At 40.3% G+C, this 21,737-nt stretch overlaps 2 protein-coding genes across 3 annotated transcripts; both read right to left on the reverse strand.

Moving 5' to 3' along the window:
- Positions 1 to 234: 234 nt before the first annotated feature.
- LOC105018656 (transmembrane emp24 domain-containing protein 6) lies at positions 235 to 2,589 on the reverse strand. 2 transcript variants are annotated; one of them, XM_034288401.1, is made up of 5 exons: positions 2,311 to 2,589; positions 1,897 to 2,061; positions 1,500 to 1,626; positions 1,052 to 1,227; positions 235 to 749 (listed from the first exon to the last, which is right to left on the reverse strand). In XM_034288401.1, exons 1-5 carry the CDS (start codon positions 2,317 to 2,319, stop codon positions 513 to 515), a joined length of 714 nt encoding a protein of 237 aa, XP_034144292.1. In that variant the 5' UTR covers positions 2,320 to 2,589; the 3' UTR covers positions 235 to 512. The 2 variants fall into 2 exon arrangements, with proteins under 2 accessions (XP_034144292.1, XP_010882564.2); XM_010884262.3 differs by having other exon boundaries at positions 1,897 to 2,589.
- Positions 2,590 to 2,682: 93 nt separating this feature from the next.
- Positions 2,683 to 15,774, reverse strand: LOC105018644 (palmitoyltransferase ZDHHC7). Its single transcript, XM_010884246.5, has 8 exons — positions 15,444 to 15,774; positions 14,823 to 14,933; positions 10,348 to 10,672; positions 9,950 to 10,074; positions 9,432 to 9,528; positions 8,053 to 8,134; positions 7,520 to 7,650; positions 2,683 to 5,033 (listed from the first exon to the last, which is right to left on the reverse strand). The coding sequence occupies exons 3-8, from the start codon at positions 10,642 to 10,644 to the stop codon at positions 4,854 to 4,856; spliced, it is 912 nt and encodes a 303-aa protein (XP_010882548.1). The 5' UTR covers positions 10,645 to 10,672; positions 14,823 to 14,933; positions 15,444 to 15,774; the 3' UTR covers positions 2,683 to 4,853.
- Between the last annotated feature and the right edge of the window lie 5,963 nt (positions 15,775 to 21,737).

The following is a 21,737-nucleotide window of genomic DNA, read 5'->3' on the forward strand; positions in this document are numbered from 1 at the left end:
TAATTAACTTCAATGTAGTCTATATGTATGCTCACAATGTCGGCTATCAAACTGAAATTCCCGCTTCCTGGATAAACTGGATTCTCAACTTAGATGTCGCATGGAATCTACTGTTAAATTCATTACTCATAACTGATTGTAGACTGGGATCACATGTGCATTACAATGCAAAAATCATGACGTCAGGTGTCACTTGCTAGTGATAGACTACATCAGACATTCATGGTATGAACATATAGAAAATATGTAGTCAGATTTATTCAGGTAGATGATTAGTTAATATTTCCACTCAATTATTGTTAAGGCACAAAGACTGAACATTTGTCACCATCTTCTTTGCTACACTCACAAACACATTCAAACTTTAATCAATTCCAACAGAGATGCACTGGTGAGTTGACCATTTGAGTAACATTAACAACAGGTTCAGTTCAATTCCCTTTGAATTCAGTCAAAGCAGGTTGTTCTAGTATTTTCTATCTAGATGGAAAAGCCGATTTGAGGATGTGGCCTCAGCAGCAAGGTTTCTCAGGGGCCTCGGGAGATGGTTTGGTGTTGAATAGCCTCTTGAGGAAGTAGAGCTGCAGGTAACCTGCCATGATGATGACCACACTCTGGACCGCCGACCACCAGGTGACGTATTTGGAGTTGGACTGGAGGAGGTAGTGGTCCGCACCTCTCCTCATGCGGCCAAAATTGTAGTGTCGAAACATGTGGAACACGTAATTCTCCAGGCGATGGGAAGCCTCCTAAAGCCGTTTCGGGGAGCAGTGTTTTAGAACTGGATTTCATATTTAAATGAACACTGCCACGTCAGTGATGTTACACTTTAGCAGCTAGTAAGCCATCATTGTGATCAAACTGTTTCCGTTTACTTGTCTGTAACGTACCACATCTTTTCACACTTCTCCGATGGCCTAGTGCATTGGGTATGCATTTGGTTGATTTTATTGTGTTAAAACAATGTCTACACATCATGCAATTGTATAAGCTTAACGAAGCCCTAATAAATCAGAGACGTGCAGTACCCAACATCAGCCCAGTACTTTACCTCTATGGAAGACAGGGTGTTGTTCAAGTCTTTCTTCACTTCCTCCTTTTCCTTTTTCTCTTCCTCCTTCTGTTTCTGTTTGTCAGCAAAACCCTCATAGTAGACACCAAAGTTGAGAAAGACCTGCATGCTGCCAAATCGGTTGTGGAAGTTGCTGAAGCACATTTGGTAGAAACCTAGAATACAAAAGCTGTATTGTAGGTCTACCACAAAATGACATTTTAAATGTTTATCATGCACTTCACATCACTGTGTATGTGTAGAGATGGGCAGAATTTCAGTTAACTTTTGAAACATCGTTTTATTTGAAATTAGTATATGCATTAAAAATGTTGTTAGTTTACATATTCTTCTTTCATAATTTCTGCCATCTACGTGTGTGTGTGTGTCACCGTATGTGTGTGTGTATTTATATATTGTTTGCGCATTGAAAAGAGGAACAATGTACCCGTCTCCTCAGCAATGAATTTGATTTGACCTGAAGCTTCGTCAATTTTGGACACAAGCAACCCTTGTGGAGAGTTGACGGTTACAGATAAATGTCTGTCGTTGCCGACACCAGTCACCCACTGGACCTAAACACAGACACAGTCAGTAGCAACAACAGACAGATGTCGCTCATTGCCGCAAGAAAACCATGTGTGCAATCCATATGCTAAAAGCTCATAAGACTGCCTTAGTGAATGACTACGGACAAGCCCTTCAGAGCCCTTTAATGAGACCATTTAGGCAGAGACAGGAAATAGTAGTAGAAACAAGAACATAACCAGATATCTACCGTATGTAATGAGCGTTAGGGATATTATAATATACCGTTTTACTACTAAACTGGAATTGCGTCTCACCATAAAAGTCAAGTAGAAGTGCTCCCCTTGGTGTGCAAAGTGCCAGAAGCACTCCAGTCCAGAAGCACCAAGCACCACGGCAAAGTCATACTGGTCTGATCCCCAGAACAAGTCCTGGTCCGCTGGTAGGGGAGGATGGGGGCCGGTCAAGGGATCACCTAAACCCTGTCCCCCCAAACCCACTAGAGCCATAAGTACAACAAAGGATCCTGCGGATAACATGGCTGCCTTCCCTGAATGTACTTTTAATAAAGTGACGAGGAGTTGCAGCCAACTGCCATCTGCCTGTGTGGATGAGTTGTGACCCAACAAGAAATGATTAACTACAACTTCAGTGTCTGCTCCACTGTAGGTGGATCACCGGGGTGATGTTAGGTACAGATCTAGGATCAGCTTCTCCTCCTCGATACTAACCTTAACCATCGGTGTAACACCGATCCAAGGTCAGTGTGTGGATGGAACCTCCCCCAACTCATGCTGGGTTATGGGAAAACTAGGTCCTTCAACACATGGTGTCACCTCAGCCCAATTCACTCACCAGCGTTTCCTTCTAGCCATAAGCCTTCCATGTTTGCAGATAGGAAAAAAGTGTATTGGTTGAGGCTCCCATCTCACAGCAATGGACTAAAAACCAAGGGGAAAGGGAGCAAACAGACAGTGCTGTAATAAAGCTGCTTGTGTACAGCGTGTCATTCACTAATTCAAAGCAGACTTTTTGAAGTACTGTCTCCTAGGTTTCCACTCTTCACGTTTGTGGTCAGTAATATATGCACACCGATCAGGATATTAGAGGTAGAAATGAAGTCCATTTAATGGGAGTCCAGCAAATGTTTGCAAAAAAAGCATGAAAGGTTTTGAAACAGAGGAACATAACAATAAAATACTGTCAAACCTCAGCGCAGAATATTTAAAAACAGCTCAGTCCCAACACTGCTTTATCCAGTTGATATGTCCCCAAACCATGTCCATGTGAAACAAAAACATAAGAAAAAGATCATGGTTTATCACTTTTGAAATCATACATCTTACAATCAGTGGGATATGAAGTCTTGTCTACATGAGGAGACTAAAGAATGGGATACTTTTGAAAGCAGCACATGCACATATGTATATTTTCCACAGCTCAGAAGGTTGTTCACAGTTGTGTGTATTGGTGAAAACCATATGAAACCATTTTTCATTGACTCTTCTGAAGGAATATAATCCATTGGACACAACTAACCATCTTATAAAGGTGGAGTCAAGTCAGGATAAGAGCAACACCACATACACTGAGATGAGCGTGATGCAAGATATATCTGCCGATGTATGCTTCCGCTGCTACACTGGGTAGCTACAACTGGACAACAGCCTAGACAGATTTGCCACACGGTTCAATGGTCTAAGTTTTTACAGAAATCAGCCTAATGTTTCTCTACTTTGTTCATCGATGATTCGTTTTATATCACAGCATAATTTTTAAAAGGATTGTTTTAGTCCAAAGTATAGTACAAACAAACAGTTAATGCTAACCTTTGCTTAAATAAAATGGTTCCTATGGTTTTCATTTGTCCACTTAACAGTAAAAGTGTCAGATACATTACCAAAAGTTAATGTGATTGCTGCATGCAGAATCCAAACTGCTGATCTTAGAATCTCTACCATCTTGCTGGCATCCATTAATTATTCATATTTTAAACTCCTCTAACACCTTTTTGAAGTATCAGAAAATGCAATTCAGATAATTTTTACAGACATATGCAAAACAAACATGATGCACCAGAAATATATTCATAAAAAAGTATGATACAGACAGTGCTCAACACCACATCTAGCACATTGTTGTTCCAGAGGTACAGCTAGCTGGCCTCGGGGGTAGTCGTTACATAGTATACTGTACGTATATCTGGGACGCACCTTTGGGTATGATGTTACATTAGGTGACGTAACATGTTAACAATTAGTTAAACTTTTATGTTTAACTTTTCCAAAACAGATATGATTGTGGAAAAACTTGCAAAAATCTATATGCCACAACGGTATGTTGAAAATTAACAAAAATGTTTGGTATTCATTCCTAATGGTTATGGTTAACGTCAACTTCGTCCCCAGGTTTGATTGCGCACAGCACATATTAGCCTGGAAAAACAACAACCATTCGAAGTGTTTACGTAGTGCTTTTCTCTAAACAGATTAAAATACACACCAGCTGGATCCTGCGGCTTTACCACCTAAACATCCACCTACCCTGAAACTGCTCACCCCTTCACCCAGTGGCCATACTAAACGCAACATATCATGCGAATTGGATTGTCAAAAATGGAAGCATCCTATTCAACGTCTAGTCTATGAGACAGGGTTGGCCTTACTAATGCAACACATTTGACTACACAGTGAGAGCTGTTGTTAGCCAGTCAGCAAGCTACTGCTAGAGGGCCACTCAAGTAAACCCTACACATAGATTTAAGGACTAGCCAACAATTAGCTGTGCAAAATTGTTATCTCGCATAGTTGTGTAGCAAAAATATACAGATAAGCGCAGCCCACCAATTTGTAATTCAACACAAATATACAAAGTGACAATTTTGCATAGTTAGTGTTCTATGCGTTGTATGTACGTAATGGTTAGGCTTTACTCACTCGCATACCACCAGTATGAGCAGAGACAGAACACAACCAGAGGTAACTCAAACAGAATTTTAAACATGTTCTAATTGGTCTATCAAAACATTGATTACTTCTTGGTGTCAACTGTGATGTTAAGAAGCACTACTGTGCCGGCTGTTAGAGGACGTGAGTGTTCGTGCTAGCTGGGCCCTGTTCAGAAGGGCACACAGTGGAAATTGTTTGCAACCGAAAACAAAAATTAGCATTCCTTGTCTGGAGCGTCCCTTCCGTATAGTCAAAGACTGTTCCAGATACATGTTCCAAAGACTGTCCGGAACGGTACACCATGAAGCAGCTGATAAGTTGAAAGGTCAGACCGAGAACTCTGTGCCGGCTTTCCTGGTTCGAGTGGTGAGTAGCCGGCGCAATCTAAGCCCTGCAAATGGGTTGATCCACACTAGTGATGGCTGGCCCCCAAACACACTCCTCATGCCCTCCCAGCGGACCTGCCTCTCCCATGTAGGTTTCTCGTTCTTCAGACGCTCTATTTCCTGTGGTATAAAGACACACGCACAGAAAGTTCAGCAAAACAGCAGTAAGAATTAGATAAAAGACAAATTACATACAAAAATATACACACACTCCATATATACATACACTACCGTTCAAAAGTTGAGACATTGTTAATGTTGTAAATGACTATACTGGAAATGGCTGATTTTCAATGGAATATCGACATAGGCATAGAGGCCTTTTGTCAGCAACCATCACTTCGGTGTTCCAATGACAAGCTTGCTAATCCATATTTATCAATTTAAAATGCTAATTGATCATCAGTAAAGCCTTTTGCAATTATGTTAGCACAGCTGAAAACTGTTGTGGTGATTAAAGAAGAAATTAAACTGGCCTTCTTTGACTAGTTCAGTCTCTTCAGGAGGTTTGTAGGTTCGATTACAGGCTCAAAATGGACAGAAACAAATAACTGTCTTCTGAAAGTTCAGTCTATTCTTATTATGAGAAATGAATGCTATTCCATGCGAGAAATTGCCAAGAAAATGTTGTACAACGATGTGTAGTACTTCCTTCTCAGAACAGCGTAAACTGTCTCTAACTAGAACAGAAAGAGAAGTCGGAGGCCCCGGTGAAAAAACCGACAAGAGGACAAATACATTAGTGTCTAGGTTGAGAAGCAGATGCCTCAAGGGTCCTCAACTGGCAGCTTCATTAAATAGTAACTGCAAAACCCCAGTCTCAACAACATCAGTGAGGAGGGAACTCTGGGATGTTTGCCTTCTAGGCAGAGTTGCAAAGAAAAATACATTTCAGACTGGGCAATAAAAATAAAGGATTAAGATGGGCAAAAAAATTAAGACACTGGCCAGAGGAAAAACTCTGCCTAGAAGGCCTGCATCCCGGAGTCGCCAAACTTTTGAACAATAGTGTGTGTACACGTGCACACACCCCCACAAACCCCCACACACAGTTCCAGAAAAGATTTAAGAGACCACTGTACCTTTTTCTTTCCTTCCCGAAAAATGTGAAAAGGAAGGTTTTGAGTGAGGAACAGAAGGGTGCAAATGGAAAACTTCTGTTTCTCACTCAAAATTCTTTTTTTTTTTTACTTTTGTGGAAAGGAAAGAAAAAGGTGCAGTGGTCTCTTAATTCTTTTCAGGGCATGCTGGCTGGCTGGCTGTGTGTATACACACACACACACACACACACACATAATTGCAAAAGGGTTTTCTAATGAATCCGCTTTTTAAAATGATAAACACAGTCTGAGGTATCACCCCCTTGGACTTTTCCACTATTTGTGTAACAGCATGAAATCCAAATGGATTTAATCAAATTTTTTTTTTTTCACTGATGAACCCATACAATGTCTGTAATGGTAAGTGAAAAATAAAATATGCAAGTTGTTCTAAATGAATTACCAATATAAAACAGAAATTCATTGATTGCATACCATCTTTAGTCAATATTTGGTACTTTTGGCAGCAATTACAGCCATGAGTCAATTTGGATAAGCCTCTACCAGGTTTTTCACATCTGGACACAGCAATTCTTGCACATTCTTCTTGGCAGAATTTTTCCAGCTTTGTCAAACTGAAAAGGGACATTTGGTGAACAGCAATTTTCAAACCCCTTTCCACAACAAGGGCCACCACTCCAATGTGGGTTTGGCTGTACGTTTGGGGTTACTGTCTGCTGGTTCTCTCTGCTTTCCTACATCCATTTTGGCCTCTATCTTCCCAAGCATCCCATTCCCAGACACAGACAAGAATCCCCATAGCATGATGCTGCCACCACCATGCTTCACTGAAGGGATGGACTTCTCAGGATGATGTGCTATGTTAGGATTGCACCAAACATTGTGCTTAGCTCAATATTGTTAGTTTTTTTTGGTTGCGCCACAGCTCATATAGATGTGTTGAAGCAAATGGGGTGAATACTTTTCTGTTTATCAGTGGAAAAACTCCAGATAACATCCATTTTGATTTCATGTTGTAACAATAAAAATGGGAATATTTCCAAGGGGGTGAATACTATAAAAGGAAAAAAAAATGGGTCAATTAATGGGTAACTAGACTGATCAACATCACAGTTCTCTGTTTTGCCATCAACACTCAAGATCCTATTAACAACACTACTGCGGCCACATGCTTATTCAGAAGGGCAGGACACTTGGAAACCAACACTAGTCATATAGCACAGACAATCCAATCTGTTCAACACCCTTAACAGAAATGGCCAATGTAACATGGCATTGTCCTGCTGAATAAGCCCTATCCATCTACAGTCTGTCTATGCGATTTGGCTCCTCACCGTCGTCTTGTTGCATATGCAATGGACCTGAGAACCTAACATATGAAATGGAAATAACTCTTGATTACACTTAATCTAGTCTACACAGTAAATCTTAGATTGTGGGTTCAAATCCCACAGGAGTCACAAACAGAAAGCATAGGTACTCAGTGTGAAGGACATTTCTTACGACAAAACACGTCTAAGCGTCTATGATTATGAACGCCCTTACAGTCTGGTCATTGCAGATCGAGTGGACCTGGGTACCAAACATGACGGCAGTGAAGGTGAGGAAGAGGAGGCCCTCCAGGCAGAGGAAGATCATCAGCATCACCGTCACCGGTGGGGAGAAGTCACTGCACTCTGAAGGGGAAACACCACAGAAACACCATCCAGGATAAACACATGAACACAGAGCCTCAATGTAGATGTGTTTAAAGCCCTTGAATTACAAAAATCAACTAAGAAATAAATTACTTGGTTTACTTTAACGTTGGGAGATGGGGCACGTAAAAAGTACCAGCTCTCAAATTCATTGTTGGAGCGATGAATGCCAATAATGACAGCCTAATCGCGTGGAATTTGAATCTGTACGTTTTGGTAATCAAACACACTTGCGTAAAACAACCCAATAGTATTTTGGCAAGAAACATTTAAGTTTGTGCCTTCAAACAGGGCACATTGAAGTTAATAATGGTTCCAGTGAACATAATTGTATTTGACGGGGGATTGTATATTTAGACTCATACACGTTAGAAAACTCACCACTCCACTGGACCTTGACACAACTAACAAACTGGTATCCGCTCAGGGCAAGAGCGTGGGTGGAGATCATCGCTATGTACATCTGCAAAGACCCAAGGAACATTTATTACAATCAACCCAAGCGTGTAGTGATGCATAAGCGTCTGTTGTAATTTAGTGTGCACTGACAATGACCATATTTGCCTTAAAGCTAAATAAATATAAACCCCCAATGCCAATGCTCTGCTTTAGGTTGCCTTGTGCTACAAACACGCTTTTAAAATACCATTTAAAGACACGACTTTGAAGTACGTGGTGACATCTGTACTTGGTCTCTGTGACATGCTAAGGCAGAGCCTTCCCAGGCAGTTATCAGGAAAGCACTTGGTATCTCATATTGTTGTTAACTAAGCAAAAGACGAGTAGTCATTTGAAGCTTAACTTTTGTGTCGGTCAGGCCTTTGAGTGGATAGATACAAAGTAGGATTTTAAGCTTCGATTCCTAAAGACTTAGTTATATGCATACAGCAATAGTTTCATTGCAAACAACTCCCTGGTTTGATATTAATGAAATGCGGTAAGAAAGCTTATTTTGGCGTTCATTCTTCCTGGATGAATCCATTTTATTATCCACTTTTTTCAGGCTTTTAGAGCGACAGTATTACTTATCATACTGATCAGCTTATCAGCTCCCAGAGAAAGACATTACAAACTGAATACACAATGGTGATTTTATTGTGATCAAATTATCGTTATCATGACTGCACTAATAAAACACTGATGAGATCTGTTACAAACAGTTTTGAAATTCCTAAGAGGCCCTATATGAATTAGGCAATCATGTTAAATGATGCTAACTAGTTGCTGACCCGGAGTTTACCTGTTCATAGCCTGTCCTAACAATAAATCAGATTATTCTTCCTGGCAAGTGATAAAATAGCACAGCAGCACCAATCTGGTCTCCATATGGCAAATAAAGATGACATCCTAATTGTTCTGTCAAAACCATTGCTTCCGTGCGAAACAACCATTACCTAGAAGCTACGCTACAGCCATTGAGCGTTCAGCGTGGACTTCAGCCGTCAACCGTTAAGGAATGCCTCCTTTGAATTTTTTTTTTATTTCAATCTTGTTAGTAAAAATATGAGGGGAAAAATGTTGATTTGGAACGGCTTCTGGTGTATCAGGAAGAACGTCACTTTGATATGACGCTGATGGCAAAGCAACGTGACGCTTGTGGTGTATCCGCACGCTGAGTATGAAATTGGAACATCAGCCAGTTAATGAAATCGGTTGAATACATTTTTCCTACTTGATAAACAGATCCAATGATTCCCCCCCGCCCCAGTATTTCTTTCCACACCTGAAAAACATCCAAGTGGAAGGAAGCTGGAACTCACAGTGAAGAGGACAAAGAAGCGCTGGTTGTTCTCTCCAACACAGTTGTTCACCCAGGGACAGTGGTGATCCATCTTACGGATACAGCGCTTACAAATACTGCCAGAAAGGGAAATGAAAGCAAACAAGACTGAAAATGTGTGGGAGTTTCTGGACTAATCCAATAAAAAGGGATCAATTTCTCTCTCCATTAAAAAAATTTAACCACAGTAGGGACTAACGAACAGGGCCCATAACACACCTAAACACATAATTAATGATAATAAATGAAAGCACACGCGACATTCTTTAGATAATTATGAATGATAATAAACGGAAGCACACGTGACATTCATTTGATGATTATTAATGATAATAAATGCACACATGAAATTAATTTGACAATTATTAATGAAAATAAATGAAAGCACACCTTACATTTATTTGATGATTATTAATGATAACAAATGAATGCACGTGACATTCATATCATGATTATTAATGATAATAAATGGAAGCACACGTGACATTAATGTCCCACCTGCAGTGGTGGGCTCTTTCAGGTTTAATGCTGCAGCACTTGGGACACTTATAGATGACCTCTCCAGGTTTCAGGTTCAGGCTTTCCATGTACTTCTTGGTGGCGTTGCCTTTGGGCACTGCTCCCTGTGAACAGACACAGTGTTGGCCAGAATAGGACACAGTCAGACCGAACAGGGGGAAAAATTTGGAGAGACTCAAGCAGAACCTCAAGGAAATGGGTCAGCCCTTTGAATGCCAGTAGGACAACATACGGTTCCCATTCGGAACCCGGGAGCAGTCTACAATCCCATGCCTTTGTCATCCGGACAGCTTTTAACAGCTAGCGTCGGTTCCTATCCTCCCCTCAAAGTGCCCACGTTTCCTTTTTCTCACCCGGCCTGGGGGCGGGTCACTCACCGGGTCAGTGAGCATGGTGCGCAGGTGCGAGGTCAGCGCCAGCACAGCCAGGCAGTTGAAGACCACTCCATTGACCACAGCATACCAGAAGCTCTTGGAGGGCAGCAGCATGACGAAGGTGACCACAAAGTCGGCATAGAGCACCAGGAACCAGGTGATGAAGGCACAGACCATACCGCAGCCGTCCTGGATAAACCAGAGGCGCTCCACCTCCCCCGCGGATCCCGCCGCAGCCTCGTCCCCGTCCAGCAGGGGGTGGTGCTGCTCCATGTCTCGCAGCCGGTGACCTGAAGACATGCCGCCCTGCAGGAAGGAAGCGGGACGACTAGGGAGGATGAAAGCAAGAGGGGGGGTTGATAAAATGTGTCTGGTCAAAATGAGGATGTATTCTATACAGCCCATGTTTCCAGACAAACTGAAAATCTAGAAAATACCATGTATGCCTTCTGGAAAACAGCATTTACCAGTATAGGCTAGTCATGCTGGTCACCAGTCTTTAATGTTTTTTCACCTGTGTTTTCTTTGTATTTTTTGGTGGTCGCCAGTCTTCGAACACACCGACAAAATGTGTCACTAGTGTAACAGAATATGCCAGCCACCAGCAAAACCAGCCTTACCGTGCTTAATTATTTAAGATAATAAATTACCATAATATTATAAGCCCTTACTTAGATGACCCAGTTTTTCACTAAACATGCCTGCAAGACGCATAATGTTGGCTTGCAAAGGGATGTTTAACTAGGAATTCACAGCAATGCTACATGCACCTCACATTTCCAGAGGGGGATCTCTCCTACTTGTACAATTTGATTCAATTTGTAAGCATTAGTAAACATTACAGAGGAGCCTTGTCCAAAACCAGGCTAGCCTAAACACCAAGCCTGGGGAAGTCTATAGTAGCTAAATATCTAAGGAGGAGTGAAGCCGGAAACAAGTCAAACCAATAATATACAAACCCGATTCCAAAATAGTTGGGACACTGTACAAATTCTGAGTAAAAAAGGAATGGAATAATTTACAAATCTCATAAACGTATATTTAATTCACAAAAGAATATAGATAACATATCGAATGTTGAAAGTGAGACATTTTATAATGTCATGCCAAATATTGGCTCATTTTGGATTTCATGAGAGCTACACAGTCCAAAAAAGTTGGGACAGGTAGCAATAAGAGGCCGGAAAAGTTAAATGTACAGATAAGGAACAGTTGGGGGACCAATTTGCAACTTTTTATGTCAATTGGCCACATGATTGGGTATAAAAAGAGCCTCTCAGAGTGGCAGTGTCTCTCAGAAGTCAAGATGGGCAGAGGGTCACCAATTCCCCCAATTCTGCGGCGGAAAATAGTGGAGCAATATCAGAAAGGAGTTTCTCAGAGACAAATTGCAAAGAGTATGAAGTTATCATCACCTACAGTACATAATATCATCCAAAGATTCAGAGAATCTGGAACAATCTCTGCGTAAGGGTCAAGGCCGGAAAACCATACTGGATGCCCGGGATCTTCGGGCCCTCAGTCTGCGTCACATACAGGAATGATACTGTAATGGAAATCACTACATGGGCTCAGGAATACTTCCAGAAAACATTGTTGGTGAACACAATCCAGCGTGCCATTCGCCTTTGCCGGCTAAAACTCGTATCTAAACAGGCATTTTCTCTGGGCCAAGGATAATTTAAAAGGGACTGTGGCATGAGTGCGTATGGCATGGGCAGCCTACACATCTGGAAAGGCACCATCAATGCTGACAGTTATATCCAAGTTCTAGAACAACATATGCTCCCATCCAGACGTCGTCTCTTTCAGGGAAGACCATGCATTTTCCAACATGACAATGCCAGACCACATACTGCATCAATTACAATGTCATGGCTGCATAGAAGAAGGATCCGGCTACTGAAATGGCCAGCCTGCAGTCCAGATCTTTCACACATAGAAAACATTAGGTGCATCATAAAGAGGAAGGTGCGACAAAGAAGACCTAAGACAGTTGAGCAACTAGAAGCCTGTATTGGACAAGAATGGGGCAACATTCCTATTCATAAACTTGAGCCACACTGCAGGGGTAACAGTGTGTGAAGAGGACGGCTTGGAAATTGTGGCTATAAACATACAAAAATGTTGATGTGATGATTTTATGTAGAATTAAAATGTTCCTCCAGGTGGTCCGCGATATTCTGCAGCGTTGCAAACTAGCATATGAAATAACTCCTGTTTTCTACCCGATCTAAATGAGTGTTGCACACAACACATAGTTCCAACAGGCCTGTCAGGAAGGGGGGAGGGCTCTTCCAGTGTAACTCTCAATAAAAGTAGGGATGCTGGGAGCATGTGTTATTAAAACCGGTTGGCCTACTACAATATCGTCCAGACCACCAAGGCCAGGTGGGGTGCAGACAAGCCACAGGAGAGTGGATGGCAGGATTCGTATAAGCTAACCCGGGGTCCCGGACGGGCATGCCTGGCGCAGGTTCAACCAGGCCCAGGGTAATAAAAGAACCATTCTTCCTGTAGAAAATGGGCCGTAACCAACAAAACAAACAGATATCCCAATAAGCCTTAATAAGCTTGCTTTTTACATGTACAGTTACAACTTAATGTGACGCAAGATTTCTCCCATCATTTCTAATCCCCCATTCATTTATTTGTATTTTTTTGTGCTCTCTCGTTACCCATGAAAACCCACCACGCATATCAACCCCCCAATCCTATTTTATTTTTTCTTCTTCCTACAATGATTTATCATTCTTCTACCCATCCCACACTAACAACTGGAAAAGACAGAAAACCTCCATCCATTTTTCATTAGTACAGTATCAGTAGTTAACTTAATATCAGTGGTTAACTTAATCAGTATCAGTAGTTAACTTAACACTGTCTACAGATCAGCACATCTCTCCCAGTATGTAATCCATCTATTCACTACTGCTGCACCTCCACCAGGTCCCTGAGCCACCAGGTCCCTGAGCCACCAGGTCCCTGAGCCACCAGGTCCCTGAGCCACCAGGTCCCTGAGCCACCAGGTCCCTGAGCCACCAGGTCCCTGAGCCACCAGGTCCCTGAGCCACCAGGTCCCTGACTGCATCATATCTGCTGATTGTTTATTTCGGGCCACTTTCTTTTCAAGAGTACAGCAATGTTTCCAACTGACTGACCACAGCTACTTACATCCTCCAACAGTATGGACAATACCAGAAGATATGATCCATCAATTTGTTAATTATGTCAGACTCTAGACTGTCCAACACCCTAAATGCTGAGCCTTTTTTTGTAGAACACATTCTACATATCTTAAATTGAAATTAATGTATAGATGCCAGTTGATGTTTATGTATAAGAGTAGTGATAAAAGCTTCAATAGGGTCATTACCCAAGAATATAGATGGGGAGAGAATTCTGTTTTGTCTTATGAACAGATCAGCCATTATTAATAAACGCATACTGTTAGTGGAGGAGATATCTGCCAGCCTGAGGACAATGCGTATGGTCTCCTCCCAGATGCCTTTCTCCCCTCTCTGTATAAAGAATGTCGTGTTCATTAAGTCAGCTATCCATGACGGTACAAGACTGTTTCTGCATATACACATGCATGAATAAAGGTTCACTCGTTGGTATGTAGACTCATCTCATTTCTGCTTGGTTTTCCACAATAAGATCTTAGAACCGGTGTCCTTGTATTGGTACCGATCCAAACCGGCTTTATTTTTATACAGAACGGCTGTCCAATAAATGGAACTGGTCCTGGATATTTCACGGTTTTCATTAGTCATTTTGCAAAGTGTTTTTTGATTGGTGGCAGACAGATCATGTCAATGCTTTCTGTTTTGATTACCCAGCTCTTCCAGTGTTGCTGTAGGGTCACCAAGAGATGATGATACTTTCCCATATACACTTGCCTAAGTGACATTTACCACCCCTAAACATAATGCATACATCATTCATTATTCACAACAATTATCTTTCTTGTCAATAAATCAATACATTTCAGGTAAGGCATACACACTGGCATATAAAAAAGTATAACCTTGCATATTATTTTTCATAATTAATTAGGAATATTTTAAATGTTTTCCAAGTAAACTATAAAATTGCTGAGCAAGGGGTAAAGCTTTGTATGAAACCAATGTTTTTTTTATAAGCACATATACTGAACTGAATGACAAGTTGGAAAACAGGGTGGGTTGGGTTGTAGGTTAGAAAAGAACCACCCCCCTGCCTTATAAGCCGTCTCATATTGCATCAAGCCACACCCTAGCACAACCAACGGATGGAGCAAACCTCTAAGTCAGCTCAGAAACGTGGAACCACATTTAAGTGCGTTGTTGAGTACAAACCATAAAACACAATATTGAAAACATCAAAGCATCTTACACAGACTATGCTGGACATTGTAGCTTGAAATCCATGCAGTAATGTTAAGCAGGAGTTGTTGGTGTGAAAACCCAGAAATGACTTGGCATACTAGTACTCACTTTTTGTTGGTGTCTTTTATAGTGTCATTGTGTCCAATCTTCAGAACTATTTAAGAGAGCATCCAGGGCCTGGCTTTTCACGCAACATAGTTGAAAGTGAAACAGCGGTTACTAAAAAAAATAAACAAGGTGACAATTCTATCAGTTTAAGAACCCACATTTTTAAATCAGAGGTCAATAACTGATCCTTATCTTATCCAATAACAATGTGACGTGCAGAGTAGATTAAATACTTTTTGCACGTAGGTAGCTTGTAAACTGACACTTAGAGAATGTCATTATGCAGAACAAGCGTTCAAAATAGCTGATGTTAAGTTCGTGATCTTTTAGCTAGCATTTTAAGCCCCCCAGTGAAGGTGATGTCAGTACTATATGCACCACCAAAGTAAATGCAACAAACATGACTTACGAAAAAAAAAAACATTGATCTCTGTCAAAAACAAACTTGAGGCTAATTCTCTATTGGCGTTTCTAATAGAATGTTGTATTGGCCGAGAAACGCCTCCGCTAGACAGCTGCAACCTGCAAAAGTCTATTAGCACGCTAGATAGCTACAAACGTCTAGCTGCAGGCACTAGCTATAATTATTTACGTAGCTAGCGAAGACACCTTCATTCTTACCATCAGACCGTTTGGTTTCCCTGCTAAGGCTTCCTTCAAAAGAAAAATGGCTGAGATGTTATTCATGACATTACCCCACTGGCAAGTAAGCCATAGCTGCTTAGATTATATCAAAAATGTTTGCGACGGTGCATTTCCGGTGTGGTAATACTGAGGTGATTCGATTATCTGGCCCGGGTTACTCCGGCAGGAATTGGGTATTCTGATAGCATTCGCGTTGCAAGAGATCTATCTCCAGTGAGTGCAACATTGATTGCTTTTGATATAATTTTTTTATCTTTATTTCCAATTAAATGGAGCTAGAACATGTGGCTTGTAGGGAGATGGCTTCGATTCCCACAGTCCCGCTCTGAATTGCTGCAATGAGACAAGGCACTACTTGGATATCATGAAATGCATGGGGTAAAATATGTAATGGAAAACAGATGTTGTATGTTTGTCGACGATGCACACGCTTCGTTGTTGACAAAACGACTGAGCAAAACATATTAGCCTACAATTGATTCGAGACGGGCGCTCCTCCCTCACGATCCATTGATCGCTGAACACAGCTCGTGTTAATACAACTCAGTATTTTTTTTATTATTTTATTATTTACTGTCAAATTTTAAAATGATCATATTTGTTTATTTAGTTTTTTTATAATACCAATAGCATACTTAGTGCCAGGTTGGGTTTGGTCCCTGCAGCAGTTGAATGAGCGGACCCCTGGTACGGAGGCAGTACAGTCTGGTGCGATAGAATCATGAATGGACGTTACTTTTTTGAGAATCATCCCTATGACATTGGTGGAATGCATGAATAAATGTTACACATTTTGGAACAGGTTCAGAAACTGTTAACATACACATAATAGAATTACAATGTCTGTTTCTTTAATTAAATTATGGAATATTTGTTACGAAAACATGGAGTGATAATATAACGTGGAAAATTCCGTTTCAGGCCAATACTTTGTATACATTTGTCTAGACAATTAGACATTATCAAATAATCTAATCTAAAATTATCTAGTTAGTTTAAAAAAAACATTGTAAATTGTTAGTGGTCCTCTACATAGCTAACATGGATAGTGTTATTTAAGTATACAGTGTACTCCCAAGTTAAATACAGCTTTGGTTTGTGCGTGGCCAGAACGGTTCATAGACTTTCTCTTTTTTCTGTACCATCTGCTGGACATTCAATAGTTAATCACAGAGCCTTCCCTATCTGTTTATTTGTTAGTTCCGAGCGGAAACCCATCAGGTCCCATTGTCACAGTCTGGTAAGAATCAACCGGGAATCAAACTCCCAATCCGCAAATCTCAGTGTTGATAATCCAACCAGAATGCCACCTGGTTCCGTAACAGACAGACCAGGGGATTTTTTTTATTTCGCCTTCCAACTTTTCTTAGCAGAAGAATAAACAATATTAATAATTTGTAATTGTAATTGTATTTCTTGGACGTAAAAGACTGCAAACCACAGAAAATCATATCAAAGTAATTTTAATTTAGGAAAACTGTTCCCAAATGTTCTGAAGCATATACACTGATATCCCAATGTAATCAAGGTTTGAAATTATACTGTGTATGTGAAACACTATATCTGTTTGAGATTCTTTCAGTCAATTGTCAGTGTACAAGTTATTTACAACTATGTTACAGCCCCCAGGCCCCAACCATCCACTCCCAAGACATTATTCAACTGTGAACTTGTATGCCACATAGTATACTCCGAAAATAAGTGTAACAATAAGAGGTCAATTGATCGAATTTCCCTGTGGCAACATAACCAATAGTCAAAGTCATAAAAGTATGAAATGCTCCTATCTGTGATCTAGGCTGTTAATTGCTTGTCCTGGGAGCTACCCACGTCCCTTCAATGCGGAGAAGTTGTGTTAAAAATGGAAGCCACATCTCAGTTAGACCTTGTGTGCAAACTGACAAATATCCCTTGTTCTCCAGGCAGGCGATGTTATCGGGTGCCTAGACAGTTTTTATTTTCTACCCCAGGATAATCTAATCCATAAACACATGCACAGCTACACTGATGACAGCTTTATATCTTCTAAGCCAGATAGATCACATCCCAGTTCGCTTTGAGAAAATACATAATCCCGGGAAAACTTAAAGAATTTGACACAAACATTGGTCAGTGCATTAGATTAGACTACTGTAATGTATCCGGCTGTTCTGACACTACTGTTGGATGCGTAGAACTTGTACAGAACACAGACAGGATTTTAACCGACACTAGCAGGACAGTTTTATCTTCAAAGTGCTGAGAAGGAAGAATGCTGCTTTGGCATCAAATGTACAACCTTGTTTCCAAAAAACCTTTCCAGAAACGCCAGCACCTTCTCTGCGTCCGGGTGCTAAACCTGCTGGCATTATATAATATAACATTTGTTATATTATGAAATGACAAATACAGCAAAGGAGACCACTAAATTGTATGCAGCTGCAATCCTATATCAAGCAAGAATGGGTCAACATTTCACTTTCAAAACTACAACAATTGGTCTTAGTTCCCAAATGTTTACAGAGTATTGTAAAAAGAAGAGGTGATGCAACACATTGGAACCATGCCCCTGTCCAAATTCTTGTGTTGCTGGCTTCAAATTCAAAATGGGCATGTATTTATCCAAAAACAATAACATTTCTCAGCTTCAACATTTGACGTGTTGTATTTGTACTATTTTCAATAAAATATAAGGATACATGAGTTTCACATCACTGCATTCTGTTTTTATTTGCATTTTACGCAGCGTCAAAACATGCTTGGAAACAGGGTTTCAGTGGAAGAGGTGCTCATTAGCCAGCAGGGGGGAGATAGATCGATGACACCCTGAAGAAGGCCAATGAGCCGCAACGCATCACTGCTTTTTCATTGTGATGATATCCTATTAAAGGCTTTTTTTATTATAATCAGAGAAGAGTGCCTTGGACTTTTTTGAAGTACGGTCATATGGCTATGTCTGCAGCTTCAACTGTCATTCAACTGCTCTGTATTGGCTTATTCCAGATAGAGATGTCAGTCTATGCACTAAGCTGGTCTACTTCAATATCATAGCTTTAGGAAAGTATTTCACACCTTCACTTTCTACACATTTTGTTGTGCTTTTTTTTTTATGAAGTACCGAAATATCTCATGTACATAATTATTCAGACCCTTTATTCGGTACTTTGTAGAAGTGCCTTTGGCAGCAATCACAGCTTTTAATTGTCTTTGGGTTTGCCTCTATGAGCTTTGTACACCTGGATTTGAGCAGTTTCTCTTCCTTGCAAGTGCTGTTAGATAGGGATGGAGAGCTTCGGCGAACTGCAATGGGGTTCAAGTCCTGGCTTTGGCTGGGTCACTCATGGACATTCACATACTTGTCCTGAAACAACTCCAGCATTATCTTGGCTGGGAGCTTTTTCTTCTCTGTATTTTGCTCTGTTCATCCTTCCCTCAATCATGACTAGTCTCCCAGTCCCTCCTGCTGAGAAGGATCCCCATGTCATGATGCTCCCACCACCATGCTTTACCATAGGGATAATATTAGCCAGGTGATGAGCAGTACCTTGTTTATTGAGATTTACCGCTGCACTTTCAGGCATAATACATAATACTAAATATTTTCAAGCATGCTCTCAAAGTCTTTCAGAAAGCATGTCAAATGCCTTTTATTCAGGAGTGAAATCTGCCTAGCCACTCCATACATGCCTGATTAATTGTATGCAGCATGGATGGTTGTTCTTTTGGCATATTCTCCCATTTCTGCAGAAAACTCTGAAGCCCAGCTGGAGTGTCAATTGGGTTCTTGGATACTTCCCTGACCAAGGCCTTCTTGCCCAGTTACTTAGTTTTGCGGGAAATTCTTCCATTTCACAAAGACAGAGCCCACTGTTCTCCTAGGAGCTGTCAATACGTCGTCACAATACCATATCAGAAGTGAAATATATTATATTAGACCCTTGGCAAAGTGTTTGAGTATGTAATGGTCATTGCAGTTCTATGTTCTATGTGTTTTAGTTCTAGTTTTCTTGTTTCTATGTTCAGTCTCATCATTGGAATTGGTTTCACCTGTGTCTGGTTAACCCCTTGTTGAGTCCCTATTTAAGTTAATCCTGCACTAGTGTTTCTTGTCTGTCATTGTTTAATTGCTATGTTCCTGCCCAAGTCCTCGTTTGATTATTAAAACAACCTTTTTTGGAAAACCTCTGTGCCTGTGTCCTGCAAACTACTCCTTAACGTGACAGAATACTTATACTTATGTACATGAAAGTGTTTCTTAATTTAAACACATTTGCACAAATTAAATATTATTATTATTGGGTGTTGTGTGTAGATTAATAGCAAAAAACAACATCAATTTATAACATAATCAATTATGAATTAAGTCTACAGCACAAAAATGAGAAAAAGTGAATACTTTTCCTTGGGTAGATTCATTCTAATTGCACAGCTCACTAAATTACAATGAACTTCTGCTTCTCAGCGTAAAACTGTACCTAGATGCACAGCATGCAGGCAGGGAGCAGATAATCTCTATTAAAGTCCTACAGTTTTGGAACTGCTTGCCCTGTAAGGTAAAAGGTGCTGTCACCCTTAAGGTTTTGAAACCACTTTTAAGGTCCTATCATTTTAGCATGGCCTTCAAATGTAAACATCCTCTGTGCTTTTGTCATTTTGTTAATATTCATTATGTCATTTTGTTAATATTGGGTTTTTTAGCATAAAGTGTTGGGATTTTGAATGCATTTCAAGTTAAGTTTGATTTGATTAATGCAAAGACTAAAGAAAGGTTTTGAAGAAAGTTCTGTATAATAAAGACAGACAAAAGGAAAATGTCGATTGAGACTTAAAATCATAATAATAATGAAAGTTATATTTACTGAAAAGTTCATGATTTAAGTTGGAAAATGAATTCCCACTTGACATTTCAGATTAGTTGGCTTTGATAAGAACTAGGCTAAATATGTTCCCTGATGACATTTTAGTAATTCACATACACAATGGCATGTGATGACTACATTGTTGTGTGTCAAGGCATCTTAAAAAAGGGGGGAGGTCTGTTTAACTTCTCTTGGCTTTAGGAGGGTTGTGTTCCTTTTTTATTGGACACGGGGAAGGGTAGTGTTTCCCCCCTTATTTAGCAAGTTTAACTTTATCATTTTGTATTTGTTTTGGCAAAATTTGCACACAGCAGTAAGCTAATGTTCCAAAATCCTTTGGAATCTTTCTCAATGTTCAGTACATTTGAGCCAGAGACATACAGTATGTAACAATGTAGTCATACCTAAAAAAATAGGTAACATTTCCCCCCAATGGTGGATCTAATGGTTAAATAGTTTAAAATTGCTGACTGCTTCGGCATAGATGACGTCTGCTAAACGACTGCTTATGACTGAAATGTAAATATGAATTTCCCAGAATAACATTTAAAGTACACTATGTTCTTCCAATTCCTTTCTTCTTCTCCTCCTTTTCATTAGTCAAATTCCACTTAAATTGGTGGAAATGTTGTTGCACAAACACTATTTTCTTTAGCCTATCATCAATCCACATATGAGTAACAGGCGAGTACAGATGGATGATGGATTGATGGAGGTGAAGGTTATTTCACAAAACACAGCAATGTGAGTATGTCAGGAAAGGCCAAAAACTATACTGTACAGTATTCACAATTGAAGATGCAGTAGATGGCAGTAGAAGGCTTCTCAAACCTCCATTGAAAGGTGCCCTCTTACCCACTTCAGAATTAGATGGCTGTATAAAACCACAATTCCTCTCTCTCTGCAAACTAAAACTTGAGGACTGACAAACAATAAATGACTCCTCTGAATTACATTTTAATTAAACATGTTTAGATTAGTTCAGCAGTTCTAGTAGTCTTTGTGGTTTACTATGGTTTCTTTGTAGTGCCTATTCAACCATCCATATCCACTCTCCATGGAAACTTTCAGAGCAATGCGGGAAGAGGAACTGGGGAATGAAATACCAATGTCTGATTGGATTGCTAGTTTGGCATACATTTATACCTGCTCAATTAACTCTAAACATTCTCTCATTCAATCGAAAATCCTGCATAGATTGCATTATCCCAAGACTAAACTGCACAATGTATTTCCCGCTTACTATTCGAAGTGTAATACAAATTGTTTCTGTGAGGGCACACTACCATACAGTTTTGTTCTCTGACTGTCCTCTCAGATGCTCTGGGGAAATGATAGACCCAGACCAGCAACCTATCATTCTATTAGTCTCAGACCCTCTGAGAAGACTGTCCAGAACCACAAAAACAATTAATGTTAACATAGTTTTGTC

Source organism: Esox lucius, chromosome 19 (genome assembly GCF_011004845.1).
Source record: "Esox lucius isolate fEsoLuc1 chromosome 19, fEsoLuc1.pri, whole genome shotgun sequence".
In the NCBI taxonomy this organism is placed as follows: Eukaryota; Metazoa; Chordata; class Actinopteri; order Esociformes; family Esocidae; genus Esox; species Esox lucius.